Genomic DNA, 23,210 nt, shown 5'->3' on the forward strand with positions numbered 1-23,210 from the left:
GAGGTCAGGAGATGGAGACCGTCCTGGCTAACACGGTCAAACCCTGTCTCTACTAAAAATACAAAAAACAAACAAAAAATTAGCCGGCCATGGTGGCAGGCACGCGTAGTCCCAGCTGTACTTGGGAGACTGAGGTAGGAGAATGGCGTGAACCCAGGAGGCAGAGCTTGCAGTGAGCCAAGATCGCGCCGCTGCACTCCAACATGGGCAACAGCGACACTCCGTCTCAAAAAAAAAAAAAAAAAAAGACTTCTGGGAGAAGTATTTGTGCATTTGCAAAGAAAGAGCATGAAGGCCGGGCGCGGTGGCTCAAGCCTGTAATCCCAGCACTTTGGGAGGCCGAGACGGGCGGATCACGAGGTCAGGAGATCGAGACCATCTTGGCTAACACGGTGAAACTCCGTCTCTACTAAAAAATACAAAAAACTAGCCGGGCGAGGTGACAGGCGCCTGTGGTCCCAGCTACTCAGGAGGCTGAGGCGGGAGAATGGCGAGAACCCGGGAGGCGGAGCTTTCAGTGAGCTGAGATCCGGCCACCGCACTCCAGCCTGGGCGACAGAGCAAGACTCCGTCTCAAAAAAAAAAAAGAAAGAGCATGAAATAATTGTCCTCAACATAAAATAATTTCTACTTTTACTGGAATAATAATAATTTTCATACTTCCTGTAAGTATTAGTCACTTTTTGGGAATAAATCCATTCCCTACACAATCTAATAAAGTACTTATTTGTGTTGTGATAAAGACAAGCCAGTAGCAGCTGTCAAGAGTTGTTCATAAATCTATGGTTTATTTTTTGCCTATACCTCAAACTAGGTAATTATCTGGTATCCTCACCCAATAGATTGATATAACTCATCAGCAAAGATTAAGCTGTAAATCCCTGTCAACATTTTATAAGCATGTGTTACTCACTCTTCCCTTTCACTTCACACTTAACACTTTAATGTAAAAACATTGATGGTGGCCGGGCGCGGTGGCTCAAGCCTGTAATCCCAGCACTTTGGGAGGCCAAGACGGGCGGATCACAAGGTCAGGAGATTGAGACCATCCTGGCTAACCCGGTGAAACCCCGTCTCTACTAAAAAAAATACAAAAATCTAGCCGGGCGAGGTGGCGGGCGCCTGTAGTCCCAGCTACTCGGGAGGCTGAGGCAGGAGAATGGCGTAAACCCGGGAGGCGGAACTTGCAGTGAGCTGAGATCCAGCCATTGCACTCCAGCCCTGGCAACAGAGCGAGACTCCGTCTCAAAAAAAAAAAAAAAAAAACATTGATGGTTATGGCAGAGAGCTGACAGCTGGAAAAATACTGATAAAACAAAGAGATAATAAACTTACCAGCTGTTTTTATTGCTGTGCATTTAAATCTTCAGAAATAATGGTTAGACATTTTAACATAAGTAATATATACTCACTGTTTTGAAAACTAAGTACAAGGCTGGGTGCAGCAGCCCACTCTGGGAGGCCGAGGTGGGAGAATCACTTGAGGCCACGAGCTCAAGACCAGCCTGGGCAATGTAGTGAGACCCTGTCTCTACAAAAAATAAAAGTATTTGCTGGGTTCATTGCCTCGCACCTGTAGTCCTGGCTGCTTAGGAGGCTGAGGCAGGAGGATTGCTTGAGTCCTTAGTTTGAAATTTAGTTCAACATGCAGATAAGTCATTGGTGATGCCTTTGTCCAAGGTGACACTGTGATATTTGCCATATACATATATATATATCTGAGTCTCCCTCTGTTGCCCAGGCTAAAGTACAGTGTCGTGATCTCTGCTCACTGCAACCTCCGCCTCCCAGGTTCCAGGGATTCTTGTGCCTTACCCTCCCAAGTAGCTGAGATTACAGGCTCCTGCCACCATGCCCGGCTAATTTTTGCATTTTTAAATAGAGATAGGGTTTCACCGTGTTGGTCAGGCTGGTCTTGAACTCTTGACCTCAAGTGATCTGCCCGCCTCAGCCTCCCAAACTGCTGGTATTACAGGCATGAGCCACCAAGTCTCGCTGTAGAGAGATATTTTTACATCATCCTTTTAGATTGCTCCATTACATTCAGAAATTTAGTTTTAAAGAACTTGAATGTCTTCTCAAAATCGGGTTCTGTTACTGCAGCCTTGTAGCATTATCAATACTTTGATAGATGGTGTGAGCTACTGAGCTGAAAATAAGTTTAACCTGCCACTCTAGGCTTGCCTCTAAATATCACCTCACTTCTGAACGTTCTAGCTGTTCTTGGTAACGGATCTGCAATACTGCTCAGAGATTTGGGGACCCAGAATTAGTCCAGGAGAAAAAGGAGGGGGTGTCTGTTTTGCTTCTCTAGCCAGTGTGGCTAGTTGTTTTACAGGTTGAAAATTCTTAGAATTTGGTCCAAACAGGAGTATCAAGAGATGAACCATTTTATGTGATTGTCAGTATTGACTCTTTATGATAAAGATCTGTTTAGTAAACCTGTATTTGTGCATGACCCTATGTGGAGCAACATTTGGAACAAAATGTTGAGCTAGAACCTTGGGGATGGAAGGGAGTAGAATTTACTAGAAACACTGCAGGGAGTTGAGTCCACAGGCTGCAAGTGCTGATTGAATGGTGAGGGGAAGTCAGATATGGTTATGGCTGGGGATTCATTCAAATCTGAGCTCCAGAATAATGATGGTGCGTTTTCTGAGAAGCAACAGGATTAAGAATAAGCATGTGGCTAGTCAGAGTGGCTCATGCTCGTAATTTCAGCACTTTTGGGAGGCTGAGGTAGGAGGATTGCTTGAACCCAGGAGTTTGAGACCAGCCTGGGCAACATAACAAGACCTACAAAATTATCTACAAAAATAAAAAATTAGGCCAGGCACAGTGGCTCACGCCTGTAATCCCAGCAGTTTGGGAGGCCAAGGCAGGCTGATCACTTGAGGTCAGGAGTTTGAGATCAGCCTGACCAACATGGAGAAACCCCGTCTCTACTGAAAATACAAAATTAGCTGGGCGTGGTGGCGAATGCCTGTAATCCCAGCTACTCGGGAGGCTGGGGCAGGAGAATCGCTTGAACCCAGGAGGTGGAGATTGTGGTAAGCAGAGATCTCAGTGTTGCACTCCCACCTGGGCAACAAGAGGGAAACTCCTTCTCAAAAAAAAAAAAAAAAACAGCAACAAATTAGCCAGGCATGCTGAGGCGAAAGGATTGCTTGAACCCACGAGTTCAAGGTTATAGTGAGCTATGATTGCACCACCACACTCCAGCCTGGGTGACACAGCAAGACCCTGACTCTTTTTTTAAAAAAAAAAAAGAAAGAAGGAATGAGCATGTAAGTTTACTGGGAGCATATTATTTATCCTTGTTTCTCAAAGCTGTTTGCATGTAGAAAGACTCAGTTATTAAATAGATTGAATAAATTGTGTTTTAAACATGGTAAGTTTTTGGCCGGGCGCGGTGGCTCAAGCCTGTAATCCCAGCACTTTGGGAGGCCGAGACGGGTGGATCACGAGGTCAGGAGTTTGAGACCATCCTGGCTAACACGGTGAAACCCTGTCTCTACTAAAAAATACAAAAAAGTAGCCGGGCGAGGTGGCGGGCGCCTGTAGTCCCAGCTACTCGGGAGGCTGAGGCAGGAGAATGGCGTGAACCTGGGAGGCGGAGCTTGCAGGGAGCTGAGATCCGGCCACTGCGCTGCAGCCTGGGCGACAGAGCCAGACCCCGTCTCAAAAAGAAAAAAAAAAACATGGTAAGTTTTGGGGGTGCCATTCTTGCAAGTGAAATGTAGGTTAGGAATTGAGAGAGAGGTTGAGGTCAGGGTCAGTTTCCGTTTTTTTTGAGGCAAGGTCTCACTCAGTCTGGAATGTAGTGGCCCCATCTCAGGTCCCTGCAACCTCTGCCTTCCAGGTTCAAGCGATTCTCCTGCCTCAGCCTCCCAAGTAGCTGGGATTACAGGTGTTCGCCAACATGCCCAGCCAATTTTTTGGATTTTTAGTAGAGACAGGGTTTCACCTTGTTGGCCATTCTGGTCTGGAACTCCTGACCTTGGGTGATCCACCCACCTCGACCTCCCAAAGTGCTGGGATTACAGGTGTGAGCCACCGCTTCCGGTCAGGTTTCTTTTTTTAAAAGAAATCATTTTTGTTAAGATTTAATTCATATGCCAGACAATTGACTGATTTAAATTGTACCAGTCAGTGGTTTTTGATATAGTCACAGAGTTCTACAGCCATCACCATAATCGACTTTAGAAAATTTTTATTACTCGAAAAAGAAACTCTGTGTCCATCAGCTGTCCACTCCTGATTTCTCCAAGAATCCCAGCCTTTTGGACAGAGTTCGCTCTTGTCTCCCAGGCTGGAGTGCAGTGGCGCAATCCTGGCTCACTGCAACCTCTGCCTCCCGGGTTGAAGCGATTCTCCTGCCTCAGCCTACAGAGCAGCTGGGACTACAGGCACGTGCCACCATGCCCAGCTAATTTTTTGTATTTTTAGTAGAGATGGGGTATCACCGTATTACCCAGGATGGTCTCCCAACTCCTGACCTCGTGATCCGCCCACCTTGGCCTCCCATGGGTGTGATCTTCCCTTCTTAATAGCTGGGTTCATAGTAAGATTTGCCTATTCTAGACATTCCTATGCAGGGGATCTTGTAATATGTGATCTTCTGCCACTGGCTTCTTTCACTTAGCATAATGTCTTCAAGGTTCATTTGTGTTGTAACATGTATTATTTCTCCATTCCTTTTTATGGTTGAATAATATTCTATTGTATGGCTATACCACATTTTGTTTATGCATTCATCAGTTGATGGATATTTGGATTGTTTCTACTTTTTGACTATTATGAGTAGTGCTGCTAAAGACATTTGTGTACAAATTTTTATGTAGACGTATGTTTTGTGCATATATACCTATGAGGGAAATTGCTGAGTCTATGGTAACTCTGTGCTTAAAGGAAGAGTTTTAGGCCAGGTGCAGTGGCTCACACCCTTAATCCCAGCACTTTGGGAGGCCGAGGTGGGCAGATTACTTGAGGTCAGGAATTCAAGACCAGCCTGGCCAACATGGTGAAACCCCATCTCTACTAAAAATACAAAAATTAGCCAGGCATGATGGCACATGCCTGTAATCCCAGCTATTCAGGAGACACAGGCAGGATAATCCTTGAACCTGGGAGGCAGAGATTGCAGTGAGCCGAGATGTCGCCACCGCACTCCATCCAGCCTGGGCGACAGAGCAAGACTCCATCCCAAAAAAGAAAAAAAGGAAGAGTTTTGAGTCATCCTCATCACAGAGGCTGCAGAAAAAGATGAGGTTATCAAGAAAGTGAAGCCTAAAAAGGGAGGAATCAAGAATTAAGTTTTAAGAACACCCATGTCTCTGTGGTAGGCAGGGTCAGATGCATAAGATGGCAGAGACCCAAGGAGGCCATCTCCTTTGAAAAATCTACTCTTTTGCCGTATCCTTTCCTGCATTTACTCTTCAAATCTGTATGTGCTGTGACAGCTGAAAAATGGACTGTGTATGTTGTTGGGAAAGGAAAACTGAACCAAATTAAAATTGAGTACTTCCTACTTATTTTTGGCATCAAATAGCAACTTCACATTATCTCTACTAACCTCCCCCATCCCCCACCTTACACACACACACACACACACACACACACAAATGGCCTAAAATCTGAAGTGCCCCTAGAAAGATCTTGATCTGGAAATAAAGGAGAAAGGGGAAGATTCTAAATCTAAAAGGGATACATTTCTCTCAGCACTGTTTTTGAGACAGAGTCTGGCTCTGTCACCCAGGCTGGAGTGCAGTGGTATGATATTGGCTCACTGCAACCTCCGTCTCCTGGGTTCAAATAATTCTCCTGCCTCAGCCTCCCAAGAGCTGGGACTACAGGCGCCTGCCGTCGTGCCCAGCTAATTTTATTTTTAGTAGAGACGGGGTTTCATCATGTTGGCCAGGTTGGTCTCTAACTCCTGACCTCAGGTGATCTGCCTGCCTGGACCTCCCAAAGTGCTGGGATTATAGGCATGAGCCACTGCACCCAGCCTTACAGCACTGTTTATGAAAGCTTTTCACATCCAGAATCTCATTTGATTCTCGTTCTTGGCCTATACACACAGTTTATCTCTTGGTAATGTTTTGTTTTGTTGCTTGTTCATTTTTTTCTTTGAGATGGGAGTCTTGCTTTGTTGCCCAGGCTGGAGTGCAGTAGCGTGATCTTGGCTCGCTGCAACCTCCACCTCCTGGGTTCAAGTGATTCTCGTGCCTCAGCCTCCCAAGTAGCTGGGATTACGGGAGCCTGCCACCATGCCCAGCTAATTTTGGTATTTTTAGTAGAGACTGGATTTCACCATATTGATCAGGCTGTTCTCGAACTCCTGACGTCAAGCAATCTGCCTGCCTCAGCCTCCCAAAATGCTGGGATTACAGGTGCGAGCCACTGCGCCCAGCCTAATGTTTTGGATTTAATTTTTTAAATTTGCCTTTCTGTGTTACCTAAACATCATGTAACAGCAATCTGAGTTCTTATCACTTCTGGTATTTAAGTTAGTATTATAACGTTACGCTCTTTTACCTTTGGGAAGGTTCATTAAAATTCATCTTTTCTCTCCTTTAGGGTTAGGGAAAGCATCAAGAATGAAAGTGTGGGTCAGGCATGGTGACTCGTGCCTATAATCCCAGCACTTTGCGGGGCCAAGGCAGGAGGATTGCTTGAGCTCAGGAGTTGGAAACCATCCTGGATAACGTATCAAAACTTGTCTCCACCAAAAAAAAAACACTAGCCAGGTGTCGCCAGGCACGGTGGCTCATGTCTGTAATCCCAGCACTTTGGAAGGCGAGGTGGGCAGATTATGAGGTCAGGAGTTCAAGACCAACCTGGCCGACGTGGTGAAACCTTGTCTCTACTAAAAATACAAAAATTAGCCGGGTGTGGTGGCACACGCCTGTAGTCCCAGCTACTCAGGAGGCTGAGGCAGAAGAATCACTTGAACCCGGGAAGCGGAGATTGCAGTGAGCCAAGATCATGCCACTGCACTCCAGTCTAGGTGACAGAGCGAGACTCCGTCTCAAAAAAATAAAAAAATTAGCCAGTTGTGGTGATGTGCACCTGTCCCAGCTACAGGATGCTGAGGCAGGAGGATCACTTGAGTCTGGGAGAGGGAGGCTGCAATGAGGAATGATTGCACCACGGTACTCTAGCCTGGGTGACAGAGCAAGATCCTGTCTAAAAAGAAATGAAAGCTTGAAGTATCTTATTTGGCTAACCAATTTTTGCCTTGGTTAGGTCAAAGCAGAGGTTTTTTTCCACCTACTTAGGCAAGATTTATTTCAAGGCCTGTAAACATTCAGACTAATCAGAACGGTCAAAGTGGATTTTGTTGTGAAAACTGCATGTTTGGTACACTAAACTGGAAAAGTTACAAGCCAAGAACCCCTGGCCCTAAGTATGTGTGTGTTTTGGCTATTTGTATGGTGTAGTGTTACAAACTGCTTAGATATAAGTGTTTCAGCAAATAACCTGTTGCTAACATTCAATGTAAGAAATGAAACATTACGAACACAGTGGAAGCTCTTTCTTGATACACCTTCGCCTCTATTCTCTCAGACAACCATGTAATATTTTAGGCAGGTCATATTTAACCTCCTCAGGTGTGTTAGGATCTATAACAAGAAGCTGATAGCTGCCCTACTTAGCTCAAAGGGTTGTTATGAGAATCAAATGAGTGATGACTGTGGGAAACACTTGGAAAATCTGAAGATGCAGGATAAAAATCAGGAAGGATTCTGCTAACGAGCTGGTTTAGTAGTTTCTCGTGCTAGGCTGGGTAGAGAGAGCTCAAGTATTTAGTAAGCAGTAAAGGAATGGAATCCCACTTTATCCCTATCCTCCCTCAAAAAGGAAAAGTCAGTATATGAAATTTTCCAGAGTCCTTCAGTGTATGTTCAACAAATATTTGCTGAGTATGTGCTATAGGATGGCATGGGGATGTAGCAGTGAACAAAAGAGGTAAGGTTCATGCCCATGAAAACAAACAGAAAACCGTCTTTATTTTCTAATTCACATCAGATCTATCCTTGGATGTCTTATTCTCATCTACATTGGCTGGCCCTTCACATTTAAATTAAGAATTGTTCATAAGACAGTATTTGAATTGAGATTAGTCAAATGCCTATTAAAGGTTAAGGTATTTATTTTTCTACAAATTCATCAAGGAGAAATTTTTGGTGCCAGATGATGCTAGCATTTAAAGTAGAACTTATTTTCTTCATTGTAGCCGGTTGGAACTGAGGCAGCCTTCTTCTAACCTATCAAGGTTTTAAACTTTTATCCCTTCCTGTGATTTGTGTCAGGGGGAATCGTTTGATATAAAAGACTTGACTCCATAATCTGCATCTGCCCTGATGCTGTCATCTGGAGTAGAGACTCAGCCAGTTCCACTTGATTCCTCCATGTCTGCTGTGGTACAGGAATTATACTCTGAACTCCCAGTAAGTGTCTCCAGAGAGCTTCATGCTGACCCTGAGCCAAGTGTGATTCCAAATGTAAAACCTGGAGCCTCAAGCCCTCTTTTAAGTCAGAGTAGGGCATTGCCCTTGGAGCTGCAGAGGACTCGTGTGGAGAGTTGTTGTGAAGAAACCTATGAGACCTTGGATCCTGGGAGTGAGCCTGGGCGATGTGGGTTAGTGGACTCCACAGCAGGAGATTCTGTGGCATCTGGGATCTTGGATAGGGCAAAGAGAAGCAAGAGCATGGAGCCAAAGGTCTTCAGAGATCCAAGGGGCCAGGCGGAAATTGTAAGAGAACCTTCTGAGGGAGCAAAGGAAGATCTACATCAACATTCCACAGCTACTGAAGAAAAGATTAGCCCAAGTCAGGTAAGAAATGAAATCTCCATTCAGAAGAGTTGAGTGTGAATGACAGCTTTCTCTTGATAAAATACAGATGCTGATGGTTAGCTTATGATTTATTCTTGCAACATTTCCAAAACGTTGATTTTGAAGTTAACTTTGTTTTGATGATCTTTTAAAAAAACATTTGTGTCATATCAGACACTTGAAGAGAGGAAGTGCTTAGTAAAAAAGTGTCACTTCTCTGAAGCAGCGACTGTATATGAAATATTGAGTCTGTGAAAATCATGTGGTATTTCAGCATTTGATGTTAAGAAATGATATAGATATACTTAGTCCTTATGTTTTGGTAGGTTGGAGTGAAGTATTACAGAGAAACCTTTGAAAGGAGGCCTTTTTTTTTGTTGTTGTTGTTGTTGTTGTTGTTGTTGTTGTTGAGACGGAGTCTCGCTCAGTCGCCCAGGCTGGAGTGCAGTGGCCGGATCTCAGCTCACTGCAAGCTCTGCCTCCCGGGTTTACGCCATTCTCCTGCCTCAGCCTCCCAAGTAGCTGGGACTACAGGCGCCCGCCACCTCGCCCGGCTAGTTTTTTGCATTTTTTTAGTAGAGACATGGTTTCACTGTGTTAGCCAGGATGGTCTCGATCTCCTGACCTCGTGATCCACCCGTCTCGGCTTCCCAAAGTGCTGGGATTACAGGCTTGAGCCACCGCTTTTTTTTTAAAAAAAAAAAAAGAAGTCTCGTTCTGTCGCCCAGGCTGGAGTGCAGTGGAACAATCTTGGCTCACTGCAACCTCTGCCTCCCGGGTTCAAGCGATTCTCTTGCCTCAGCCTTCCAGATAGCTGTGATTATGGCATGAGCCACCATGCCCAGCTAATTGTTTTGCATTTTTAGTAGAGATGGGGTTTCGTCATGGTGGCCAGTCTGGTCTCGAACTCCTGACTTAAATTATCCACGCACCTCAGCCTTCTAATCTGGTGGGATTACAGGCGTGAGCCACCGTGACCAGCTGATGTGCGCTTTAATTTATACCCAGAGAGATTGGTTAGTTGAGACTAGTAGTGAGCTATGATAGTGTGATGGTCTCAACCTTTTTTTTTTTTTTTTTTTTAAATAGAGACAGAGTCTTAGTATGTTACCTAGGCTGGTCTCAAATTCCTCGGTTCAAGCAATCCTCGCACCTCGGCTTCTCAAAGCTCTGGGATTACAGGCATGAGCCGCTGAGCTGGGCCCTCCAAATTCTTTTTTCTGTTTTTTGAGACAGAGTCTTGCTCTGTCGCCCTGGCTGGAGTGCAGTGGTTAGATCTCGGCTCACTACAACCTCCACCTCCCGGGTTTAAGTGATTCTCCTGCCTCAGCTTCCTGAGTAGCTGGGATTATAGGCACCTACCACCACGCCTGGCTAATTTTTGTAGTTTTAGTAGAGATGGGGCTTCACCATGTTAACCAGGCTGGTCTAGAACCCCTGACCTCAAGTGATCCAACCATCTCGGCCTCCCAAAATGCTGAGTACAGGCATGAGCCACCGCACCCGGTCGGGCCTTCCAGATTCTTAAAGGAATGTACCTGCCCAGCGGACTCTCTCCACTAGATGGTTTTCTAAGCCAGGGGTCAGCAAACTTTTTCTGTCGGGGCCACATAGTAAATCTTTTAGGCTTTGCAGGTCATGTGGTCTCCTTTTTTGTTTTTTGTTTTTTTTTTTGAGATGGAGTCTTGCACTGTCTCCCAGGCCAGATTGCAGTGGTGTGATCTTGCCTCACTGCAACCTTCACCTCCTGGGATCAAGCAATTCTCCTGCCTCAGCCTCCTGAGTTGCTGGGATTTCAGGCGCCGGCCACCACGCCTGGCTAATTTTTTTGCATTTTTAGTAGAGACAGAGTTTCACTATGTTGACCAGGCTGGTTTTGAACTCCTGACCTGTGATCCACTCACCTCAGCCTCCCAATGTGCTGGGATTACAAGCATGAGCCACCATGCCAGGCCATATGTGGTCTCTTTTGGAACAACTCAGCTTTGCCATTGTAGCAGAAAGTGGGCAAAAGCAATACATAAATGAGTGAAAGTGACTGTATTCCAATAAATATTTATTAGCACAGGCTGCTGGCCTGCGGGCTGTGATTTGCCAACCCCTGCTCTAAACCCCCAACAAGTTCATATTCTTTGGGCTGCCTGGGCTACGCTCTCATCCTGTTCTTGATAACATACATCATTTCTTTACATAAGATAAAGGGCAGTTAATTGTTGTTAGTAGGCTTCATACAGTGACTATGATTAGGAATGAATGAAGCATTAAGTAACATTTAAACGTGATATTTGAGTTTATGCTGTGATGCCCTATCTTTTGTTTTGTTTTGTTTTGCTTTGTTTTGAGAAGGAGTTTCGCTCTTGTTGCCCAGGCTGGAGTGCAGTGGTGCGATCTCAGCTCACAGCAAGCTCCACCTCCCGGGTTCACGCCATTCTCCTGCCTCACCCTCCCGAGTAGCTGGGACTCAGGCATCCGCCACCATGCCCAGCTAATTTTTTTGGTATTTTTGTAGTAGAGACAGGGTTTCACCATGTTGGTCAGGCTGGTCTCGAACTCCTGACCTCAGGTGATCCACCCGCCTCAGCTTCCCAAAGTGCTGGGATTACAGGGTGAGCCACTGCACCCGGCCGATGCCCTATCTTTTAAAAATACAGTTAAATAGGTAAAAGACTAAGGATCCCAAAGTTCCTATTGTGTTACTTCTTAATGTGGTGGGCTGAGTCTTAAGAAAAGTTTCTTTTTTTTTTTTCCAATTTAGGGACCGGCCACTTCAGGAGAGAAAAGTTTCTTAATGTATTATTTGATATAAAAGCATGTGTAATATGCATAAAGTATAACAAACACACGTACATATATGTATTTGTATATACATACATATACATACACATGCTTACATAACAACCAACCTAAGAACTAGATTACTAGATTACTATCTCCCTGTTCTTTTTATTTTTTTGGAGACGGAGTCTTGCTCTGTCATCCAGGCTGTAGTGCAGTGGTGCAGTCTTGGCTCACTGCAAGCTCCACCTCCCAGGTTCATGCCATTCTCCTGCCTCAGCCTCCCGAGTAGCTGGGACTACAGACGCCCGCCACCACACTCAGCTAATTTTTTGTATTTTTTTAGTAGAAACAGGGTTTCACCCTGTTAGCCAGGATGGTCTCGATCTCCTGACCTCGTGATCCGCCCACCTCGGCCTCCCAGAGTGCTGGGATTACAGGCGTGAACCACTGCGCCTGGCCTCCCTGTTGTTTTTTAAAATCATCCTTTTTCTCCCAGCTCCACCAGGTGTATATTCCATCTTGAATTGTATAAAGCAGAATGAAATTTAATTGATACAAATGTTAACATTTTGTAATTGGTTTCAAAAAGTGATCTCCACAAGTGAAAAGAAACAGAAGTACTTACGGGGAAAGGGGAAACGGAAGACCTGCATGTTTTAGCAGGTCAATTAGAATTGACTTTGTGCCAGGAAAAGCCAATTTGCTCTTAAAATAATTAAGGGAAATGTGTTATCTGGACTGAGAAGTGGTGGTTGTGTTCCTTTATGTGCTGGTCAGGCCACAGCTAGAGTATTATACTCTCCTGTTGTTGTCATGTGTGTAAGAGGTATAAAAAACCAGGAGTGCATTCATGGATAAGTGTTCACACTAATGACACAACCTGAAAATACGCGTCTGGAAGCCAGATCATTGGGTGTCTAACTTGTGAAAGAGAACAGTCAAGAGACGTGAGAGATGCCTTCAACAATTTAGAGGTCATTCAGCAGGAGTGGTCCTGTGGGGCACAGTTAGGCCAGTGGAAGATGTGGGGCAGCAGCAGCTCCTAATCACTGTCAGGTCACAGGACCCTTTGGAAATCTGAACACTGCAGACCTTTCAGAAAAACAGACATACCATTTGCATAACATTTCAGATTTGCAAACCTCGGGCATCCCCTGATCTCAATTTATAAGAGCTCTTGCTAGATTGGCAAAATATCCCACAGTCAAAAGACAACTGACAAATTGAGAGAACGTATGTTGCAATGTGTATCAGAGATAAAGGGTCTGTATCTGTAATGTATGAAGAACTCTTAAATTGAAGAATGAAGAACCAAAGCCCAATAGAAAACTGAGAAGACTTTGGCCAGACATGGTGGCTCACGCCTGTAATCCCAGTACTTTGGGAGGCTGAGGTGGGCGGATGATGAGGTCAAGAGATTGAGACCATCTTGGCCAACATGTAAAACCCTGTCTTTACTAAAAATACAAAAATTAGCTGGGCATGGTGGTGCACGCCTTTAGTCCCAGCTATTCAGGAGGCTGAGGCAGGAGAATTGCTTGAACCCAGGAGGTGGAGGTTGCAGTGAGCTGAGATTGTGCCACTGGACTCCAGCCTGACGACAGAGCAAGACTCCCTCGCAAAAAAAAAGAAAAGAAAAAGAAAAATGAGAAGACTTGATAATGAACTGTGCATGTGTTTGTGTGTGTGGTGATTAAACATAAGAGATGGTCAGCCTCATGTAATTAGAGAAATGCAAAGTTTTTCAAAGAAATGCAGAGATACCACTTTTTTCCCTTTGATCTAAGGGTATCACTTTTTGACTATCAGATGGGTGAAAATGAAAATGTATGACAACGTGTCTGGTTAGAGAGGCTATGAGGAAACAGACATTCTAACACATTGCTGGTGGGAATGCAAACTGATACAACCTTTCTGAGGAAGAATTTGGCAACATTTAACAAAACTGCTCTTGCCTTGACCTGTTGACCTAGCACTTCAAGGAAACCTGCCTTAAAAGATACACTTCTAGGCCTATAATCCCACCACTTTGGGAGGCTGAGGCGGGTGGATCACCAGAGATCAAGAGTTTGAGACTAGCCTGGGCAACATGGTGAAGCCCTGTGTCTACTAAAGATACAAAAATTAGCTGGGCGCAGTGATGTATGGCTGTAATCCAGGCTACTTGGGAGGCTGAGGTGGGAGAATCGCTTGAACCCCAGAGGCAGAAGGTGGAAGGCGGAGGTTGCAGTGAGCCAAGTTGGCACCACTGCATTCCAGCCTCGGTGACAGAGCGAGACTCCGTCTCAAAAAAAAGAGGCCAGGCGCGGTGGCTCATGCCTGTGATCCCAGCACTTTGCGAGGACAAAATGGGTGGATCACCTGAGGTCAGGAGTTCAAGACCAGTGTGGCCAACATGGTAAAACCCCATCTCTACTAAAAATAGAAAAAATTAGCCGGACGCGATGGCGGGTGCCTGTAATCCCAGCTACTTGGGAGGTTGAGGCAGGGGAATCACTTGAACCCGGAAGAAAGGGTTGTAGTGAGCCGGGATCACACCATTGCACTCCAGCCTGGGTGACAAGAGCAAAACTCTGTCTCAAAAAAAAAAAAAGATACACTTCTAGCAGTATAATAATACATATACACAAGGTTGTTCTTTTAAGCAGTTTATAATTGCAAAATATTGGAAACAACCTAAATGCCCATATATAGGAGAGAGATTGAATAAATTATGGCATAAAGTATGTCCACACATGAAGTATTATCCAGATATAATAATGAGGAAGATCTGTGTATACTGATATGGAGTGATTTCCAGGTGTGTCAGGGGTCCCCAAAATCGCCTGCAGGTTTTGAGATTTGCTGAAACTCACAGGACTCAGCATTTAATTGTTCTCACAGCTACAGTTTATTACAGTGAAAGGATACAAAGAAAATCAGCAAAAGGGAAGCATAGAGCAAAGTCCAGAGGAAATCCAGTGCAAGCTTCCAAGAGTCCTTTCCCAGTGGAGTCGTACACACTTAACCTCCTTCAGGAACAAATTGTGACAACGCATATTAACTATTGTCTACCATGGGAGTTTGTTAGTGGGGACTGGTTGCATGGACCTCCTCTGCCTGGCACATAGCAAAATTTCCGACTCCTGGAAGGAAAGCAGGTGTTTAGCATAAACCACATTATAGTGTAGGCACAGTGAGCCACTCTTATTTAGGGAATGGTGGAAACTCCCAAACTCTAGTTCCCAGATGCTAACCAAGCCTGACCCTGCAAGTAGACTTTTCTCAGGCCTGCTCTGTTGACTCGCTTCTGTAAAGTAGGATATACTGTTAAGTAAAAAATGCAAATCAATATCTATAGTGTTACCCTTTACATGGAAGAAAGAAGAGGAAATAAGCCTATATTGAAGTATCTGCTCATTTGTATAAAATCTATACACAAGTACATATGGGAAGGATAGACCAGAAACTAATGAATTTGATTACCTATACTGAAAGAATGGGGGAATGGAAATGGAACAGAAAGGGTAGGAGGAGCTGGCACTTCTGTAAGTACATCTTTTGGTATAGTTCTAACTTCATACTTGAAAAATAACTAACTAGACAACAGGGATGTGACATGGGCCCAAAGCTGAATAGAAACTATAACAAGTGAGTCTTAACTGTATTACAAATGAATAACAAAACCGATGAGGTGGGTAGCCCACATTACTTTAGCAAACACTAATTCGACTATATCCTCTTAAAGACTAAAGCCAAAAAACATAGAAAATATTAGTAAATTTGTTTCTCACAGGGGTAGGACTTAGCCATTTCTAAACAAAATGCCTATATGTATTCTAGGATTGGGGAAATAAGTAAATATGTGTGGATAATGACAGCCAGCTTTCTCACAGAGAAATAAACTACAAACGAGAGGTGGCAAACATGAACCCTGACCCAAACATCAACTCCATGAATTGCAGTTATTGGAGTTATTAGTGTGAACTTGGGGTTCTTTTTTTTTTTTTTTTTTTTTTGAGACAGAGTCTCACTCTGTCGCCCAGGCTGGAGTGCAGTGGTGCGATCTTGGCTCGCTGCAACCTCCTCCCAGTTGTTCAAGCAATTCTCCTGCCTCATCCTTCCAAGTATCTGGGACTACAGACTCATACCACTATGCCTGGCTAACTATTTTTTTGTATTTTTAGTAGAGACAGGGTTTCTACTAAACCATGTTAGCCAGGATGGTCTTAATCTCCTGACCTCATGATCCGGCCACCTTGGCCTCCCAAAGTGTTGGGATTACAGGCATGAGCTATGGTGCCCGGCCTAACATGGGGTTCTTTTTTTTTTTTTTGAGACAGAGTCTCGCTGTGTCGCCCAGGCTGGAGTGCAGTGCCCAGATCTCAGCTCACTGCAAGCTCTGCCTCCCGGGTTTACACCATTCTCCTACCTCAGCCTCCCGAGTAGCTGGGACTACAGGCACCTGCCAGCTCGCCCGGCTAGATTTTTTGTATTTTTTAGTAGAGACGGGGTTTCACCGTGTTAGCCAGGATGGTCTCGATCTCCTGACCTTGTGATCCACCCGTCTCGGCCTCCCAAAGTGCTGGGATTACAGGCTTGAGCCACCGCGCCGGGCCAACATGGGGTTCTTAATACAGACACATAGAGATGGAAATATGTGTATAAATGAGTGTATAAGATTGGGCCTAGAAGTAATGACAGACACCTTGTAGCAGTAAGCACACCTAGTCTTGGCTCTGAATACTTTTTTCCAATAAAAGGAGCCAAGATTCCTTGGAGAAATGGCTGTTCCAGGACAGGAGAGGGAAAAACGCAAGATGTGCCTAGAACAATTTGTGACCAAATGCTCAGAAAATTTTGGGGATATATCAGAAGGACACAGCAGCTAACTTGAAGGGGCTCCCAGTGGCCAAGTATGGGATGGTTTGAGCTTAAAATAAATGATAGTGATGAATTATTCGACACTTACTTTTGCAGCAACCTATAGTACCCGTAGAATAAAACAAATACCCATGAGCCCGTTTGCTGATTTTCTTTGTATCCTTTCACTGTAATTGAATTAAAAGTGAGAAAAGAAAGGTCTTACAGAATTCCAATTAATAAATAAAGATGGAATGATGGAAATAGAAAAAGCACTGTTTGGCAACCATCGCAATAATAATTATCTCAAGCAGGAATCATTAATGGATGTTAAAGCTAGTGGCTAAATGTTTGAGAAACAAATGTTTACATAGTCTCAAAGTATTTCCCTACAAGATATTTATTAGTTACAAAGGTGGAATAGTAACTTCTCAGTGGAGAAACCTGGCAGAATCCACCCAAACCAGGTGATGAAAGTTTGCCTCCAGGAATGAGGCACCCTAACACCGTGATAGGACAGTGCCTCCTGATAGGACACTGCCCCCAGTAGGACACCATGAGGAGAACCAATATCACTTCTGTGGTGTTCTTTCTTTTTGAGCCAGAGTCTCACTCTGTAGCCCAGATTGCAGTGCAGTGGAGCGATCTCAGCTCACTGCAACATCCGCCTCCCAGGTTCCGCTTCAAGCAGTTCTGCTTCAGCCTCCTGAGTAGCTGGGATTATAGGCACGTGCCACCATAGCCAGCTAATTTTTGTATTTTTAGTAGATATGGGGTTTCACCATGTTGGCCAGGCTGATCTTGAACTCCTGACCTTGTGATCTGCCCACCTCGGCCTCCCAAAGTTGCTAGGATTACAGGTGTGAGTCACAGTGCCCGGCGATTTTTTTTTTTCAGACAGCATCTCATTCTGTTCTCCCAGTGCAGTGGCACGATCTCAGCTTACTGTAATCTCTGCCTCGTGGGTTCAAGCGATTCTCTGCCTCAGCCTCCCAAGTAGCTGGGACTATAGGTACACGCCACTATGCCCAGCTAACTTTTGTATTTTTAGTAGAGGCAGGGTTTCACCATGTTGGCCAGGCTGGTCTCGAACTCCTGACCTCGTGATCCACCCGCCTCAGCCTCCCAGAGTGCTGGCATTAGAGGAGTGAGCCACTGTGCCTGGCCTTTTTTTTTCTTCCCCCAAAGACACAGTCTTACTCTGTTGCCCAGGCTGGAGCACAATGACACAATCTTGACTCACTGCAACCTCCGTCTCCAAAGTTCAAGTGATTCTCCTGCCTCAGCCTCCAGAGTAGCTGGCATTACAGGCATGTGACACCATTCCTGGCTAATTTTGTATTTTAGTAGAGATGGGGTTTCACGGTTTCACCATGTTGGTGAGGCTGGTCTGGAACTCTCGACCTCAGGTGATCCGCCCACCTCGGCCTCCCAAAGTGCTGGGATTACAGGTGTGAGCCCAGAAATATGCAGTTCAGTCACATTAAGCATATTTATAGTGTTGTGTAACCATCACTACCACCCATCTCTAGAACTTTTTTCATCATCCCAAACTGAAACTCAGTAGCCATTAAATTGTAACTCACCATTCTCCCCTCACCCCATCTGTGACAACAACCATTCTACTTTCTGTCTCTATGAATTTGACTACTATAGGTACATCATTCAGGTGGAATCATATGGTATTTGCCCTTTTGTTACTGGTCTTAATATTTTTAAAAGTTGAATATTCCAATCATGAAACAAATATTTCAATAATGAGAAGGTAAACCAGTAAAAAAATAATTATTTCCTGTCTTAGGATCGTATCCAAAAGGTATTAAAAACTTGTAACTAAGGTAGCTCAGGCCTGTAATCCCAGCACTTTGGGAGGCCAAGGCTGGCAGATCATGAGGTCAGGAGATCGAGACCATCCTGGCTAACATGGTGAAACTCCATCTCTACTTAAAATATACACACCAAAAAAATTAGCTGGGCGTGGTGGCGGGCGCCCGCTGTCCCAGCTACTCCAGAGGCTGAGGCAGGAGAATGGTGTCAACCCGGGCGGCGGAGCTTGCAGTGAGTAGAGATCGTGCCACTGCACTCCAGCCTGGGCAACAGAGCGAGACTTCATCTCAAAAAAAAAAAAAAAAAAAATACTTGTAACTAATAATTTTGGGATTTGATCAAGATCACCCTGCTGTTGGGGAGGGGAGAAGAAAGGCAGTAAAGGAAAGTGAACTGTCTTAGAACAGGCACAGTGGAAGGGACAGCTGCAAGAGCCAAGCTGAATTGTGAAAGAATGTATTCAGTTCTGAACTCCACTCTCATAAGAGGAAGGTCAAAATCTGTCGCGCATACAAAAGTTACTAGCCAGGATGTGGAAGAGATTGGTCTTGTTTAAGAACTGTGCACCAAAGATATTCAGAGATGGGCATGTGATATCCCACCTGGATGATTTAGCATTGAGAACTCTATACCATGCTTGATTTTTATCGTTTGTTTTTTTGGCACTTACATATAAGCTATAAAGTGTGAAACTTTTTACATATTTTTTTTCCCGATAATGGTAGATCCACCTGGGTATAATATGTTGTAAACGCTTTGTTTCTAGGATACATTATTTGTGTTCAACTCAGACACAGAAAAAGTTCTGAATTGTCTTTTTTTTTTTTTTGGAGATGGAGTCTACTCTGTCACCCAGGCTGGAGTGCAGTAGCGCAATCTGAATTGTCTTTTAACTATAACATACAAAAGCCTAGTATACGTTTTTCTTTTTGTTTGTTTTTTGTTTTTGTTTGTTTGTTTGTTTGAGATGAAGTCTCTCTCTGTCACCCAGTCTGGAGCTGTGGCGTGATCTCGGCTCACTGCAACCTCCGCCTCCTGGGTTCAAGCCTTTCTCCTGCCTCAGCCTCCAGAGTAGCTGGGATTACAGGCATCCGCCACCACACCGAACTAATTTTGTATTTTTATTAGAGACAGAGTTTCTCCATGTTGGTCAGTCTGGTCTTGAACTCCTGACCTCAGGTGATCCGCCTGCCTTGGTCTTCCAAAGTGCTGGGATTACAGGTGTGAGCCACTGCCCCCCGGCCCTAGGACTCTTAACTTTAGGAATCCTGAAAGTTAGAACATTTAGCTGATAAAATATTGTAGAAAAAGGAAATTACGTCTGATACATTTCTGCTAGTGTTCATCATATGATTGGCTGTTTTGGAGGAGGTGGGGGACGTTACGGAGGTTATCATGTTACACGTCCATTGCATCCAAGTAGGTTGTTCTGTTGCCCTCATCTGTATTCAGGAGCCCGGACTAGCAGGGCTCCCACTGGATCTGGAGGTTGCCTACCACCCTGGTAAGGCTGTTGGGGGAGGTCTCTCACATTTGACCTCAGCCCACACTCTTTTATTTTTGATTCATTCAATTTTTTTTTTTTTCTGAGACAGTGTTTCTCTCTCTCTCTGTTGCCCAGGCTGGAGTGCAGTGGCACAATCTCAGCTCTCTGCAACCTCCTTCTCCAGGGTTCAAGTGATCCTCCTGCCTCAACCCGCCATAGTAGCTGGGATTACAGGCACACACAACCAGGCCTAGCTAATTTTTGTATTTTTAGTAGAGACAGGGTTTCATGATGTTGGCCAGGCTGGTCTCAAACTCCTGACCTCAGGTGATCCACCCACCTCAGCCTCCTGAAGTGCTGGGATTAAAGGCGTGAGCCACTGCTCCCGGCCCTGATTCATTCAATTTGTGATTATATTTCAGATTAACACAAACCCTGTAGAGTCTCCAGCCTTTCTGTGAGGAATAACTTGTTTTTCTTAACTCAGAACCTTTGAAGAGAAGTCAGTAAGTCAGGGGGGAAGTCTCTCTTTCACTGTTAAGCATTGTGGCTAATCGGCCGGGCTCACCCCTGTAATCTTAGCACTTTGGGAGGCCAAAGCGGGCAGATTGCCTGAGCTCAGGAGTTCAAGACCAGCCTGAGCAACAACGGTGAAACCCTGTCTCGGCCGGGCATGGTGGCTCAAGCCTGTAATCCCAGCACTTTGGGAGGCCGAGATGGGTGGATCACGAGGTCAGGAGATCAAGACCATCCTGGCTAACACAGTGAAACCCCGTCTCTACTAAAAAAAATACAAAAAACTAGCCGGGCGAGGTGGTGGGCACCTGTAGTCCCAGCTACTCGGGAGGCTGAGGCAGGAGAATGGCATAAACCCAGGAGGCGGAGCTTGCAGTGAGCTGAGATCCAGCCACTGCACTCCAGCCTGGGCGACAGAGCGAGACTCTGTCTCAAAACAAAACAAAACAAAAAGAAACCCTGTCTCTACTAAAATACAAAAAATTAGCCAGGCATGGCAGCGTGTGCTTGTAGTCCCAGCTACTCGGGAGGCTGAGGCAGGAGAATTGCTTAAACCCAGAAGGCAGAGGTTTCAGTGAGCCGAGATCGCACCACTGCACTCCAGCCTGGGCAACACAGCAAGACTCCATCTCAAAAAAGAAAAAGAAAAGAAAGAAAAAAAGAATTGTGGCTAATCGAGGAAAAGGAACATGGTCGAAACAGTGAGCTTGGCTCTCCACCAGGGTATTTTGGGGCCTCCAGCTAGGGGCACCTTAGAGCCACAGGTGGGACAAAGCAAAATCCCACCAACCCCTCTGGGGCTGGAGCCAATAAGGTTTCGTTGCATTAGCTCGCCAGAGACCTTTGGGATCTGTAGGAACCTGTGTGTCACTGACCTGTGCTGTCACTTTACAGAGGCTCCGGTAGCCTTGGAAAAGCTTATGGAAGTCATTCCACACACATGCCAGAATCTGTCAGTGACAGCTCTATTGGCTTTTTTCACAGAATGGAATGGATGACAGGTGTCTACAGTCTCATGAAGAATGGAAGCTTCTGCTCATGGAGTACCCTGATCTGACCGGGTGTCTTGCTGGGTGTTTTATGTGGTTTCCATGTATTCTTTCAGCCTCTTGTAAGGTTGCTGTCAGCACCATGTAGTTAGTAGATGAAAGTCCTTGGGTTGGAACAGAACTCAGTCACTCTTGCTTTTCCATGAAGTGTTAACTTGAAATAATATTTTAAATAGCATCTATTCTCACACCTCAAACATTCAGCGTGAGAACTGGAAAAGCAGAGAATAGTAACATTTGGGAGAAAGGATCAAATATAACTACAGATAAATATTTTCTTGGCCAGGCACAGTGGCTCATGCCTTTAATCCCAGCACTTTGGAAGGCTGAGGTGGGCAGATCACTTGAGGTCAGGAGTTTGAGACCAGCCTGGCCAACATGGTGAAACCCTGTCTCTACTAAAAATATAAAAACTAGGCCAGGCATGGTGGATCACGCTTGTAGTCCCAGCACTTTGGGAGGCCGAGGCAGGTGGATGACCTGAAGTCAGGAGTTCAAAACCAGCCTGGCCAACACGATGAAACCCCATCTCTACTAAAAATACAAAAATTAGCCAGACATAGTGGTGGGCACCAGTTACTTGGGAGGCTGAGGCAGGAGAATTGCTTGATCCCAGGAGACGGAAGTTGCAGTGAGCTGACATGGCGCACAATCTTGGCCCACTGCAACCTCTGCCTCAAAAAAAATTTTTTTACACCTCTGTTACTGTCACAACTTTAAAAAGTTTTCAGGCTCAAATTCTAGATAAGGAGAAATTTTTATTGTTTACACTTAATTAAATTTGAGGTTTCCTTCAGTGCCCGATCCTTGTGACTGCTAGCTAATTTCCCAAAGTCATAAAGAAGTCTCTCAAAAATAACTAATACTCAGTCAGGCACGGTGTCTCACGCCTGTAATCCCAGCACTTTGGGAGGCGGAGGCGGGCGGATCACTTGAGGTCAGGAGTTCAAGACCAGCCTGGCCAACATGGTGAAATGCTGTCTGTAATAGAAATACAAAAATTAGCCAGGCATGGTGGCGGGTGCTTGTAATCCCAGCTACTTAGGAGGCTGAGACAGGAGAATGGCTTGAACCTGGGAGGTGGAGGTTTCAGTGAGCCAAGCTTTCACCATTCCACTTCAGTCTGGGGAACAGAGCAAGACTCTGTCTCAAAAAAAAAAAAAAAAGGAATAATATTCATGAACTCAGAATCTTCTGAATCCTCCTTGACCGCTGGATTTTCTTACTGTAGGAGGATCTCCTGATGCAGTCCAGCAAAGAACTTTTACATGTGGACCTCCCTGAAGATTTTCTAAGGAGCAAAGGTATTTATTTCTCTCAAATCTCTTCCTTTATCCACTTACCCGTTTCTATTTTGCATTGAGAATATAAGGGTTATAAGTCCCTGCCTTGTAAGGTGTACTTAATCATAGAAACTGTAACTTCGCTGATTGTATCTTAGTATTGCCCTTGGACATACTTGCACAGTGCACTGCAGCCTCAACCTCCTGGGCTCAAGCAATCTTCATACCACGGCCTCCCAAGTAGCTGGGACCACAGGTGTGAGCCACCATGCCTGACTAATTTTCTATTTTGTTTGTTTTATTTTGTAGAGTCAAGGTCTCACCATGTTACCTAGGCTGGTCTCGAACTCCTGGGCTCAGGTGATCCTTCTGCCTCTGCCCCACAAAGTGCAGGATTACAGGCATGAGCCACCGCACCCAGCAAGTCCCTTTCTTTTGAGTGTGTTGAACCTTTATTGGATTTTATATCATCAAATATACTATATTTGCCTGTTTAGATGGGTTAACTGGGACAGAGGAGACATGTACCCACTATAGTTCAGCATGTAGTAGTGTATCCTATTCTTGTTCTGTGGGGTCAGGGATGAGA

General features: G+C 44.9%; 1 protein-coding gene across 3 annotated transcripts in view; it reads left to right on the plus strand.

The window, feature by feature from the left end:
- Window positions 1–23,210, plus strand: part of LOC111521830 (protein PRR14L) — a 53,743-nt gene that overhangs the window by 2,855 nt on the left and 27,678 nt on the right. For 2 of the 3 annotated variants that reach the window (XM_026447074.2, XM_026447075.2), the window contains exons 2-3: window positions 8,316–8,840; window positions 22,570–22,642. In XM_026447074.2, the coding sequence (XP_026302859.1) occupies window positions 8,367–8,840; window positions 22,570–22,642 (547 nt within the window). In that variant the 5' untranslated portion in view covers window positions 8,316–8,366. The remainder of the gene's footprint in view (window positions 1–8,315; window positions 8,841–22,569; window positions 22,643–23,210) is intronic. The other variant, XM_026447076.2, reaches the window with a different exon arrangement.

Source organism: Piliocolobus tephrosceles, chromosome 19 (genome assembly GCF_002776525.5).
Source record: "Piliocolobus tephrosceles isolate RC106 chromosome 19, ASM277652v3, whole genome shotgun sequence".
NCBI lineage: Eukaryota > Metazoa > Chordata > Mammalia > Primates > Cercopithecidae > Piliocolobus > Piliocolobus tephrosceles.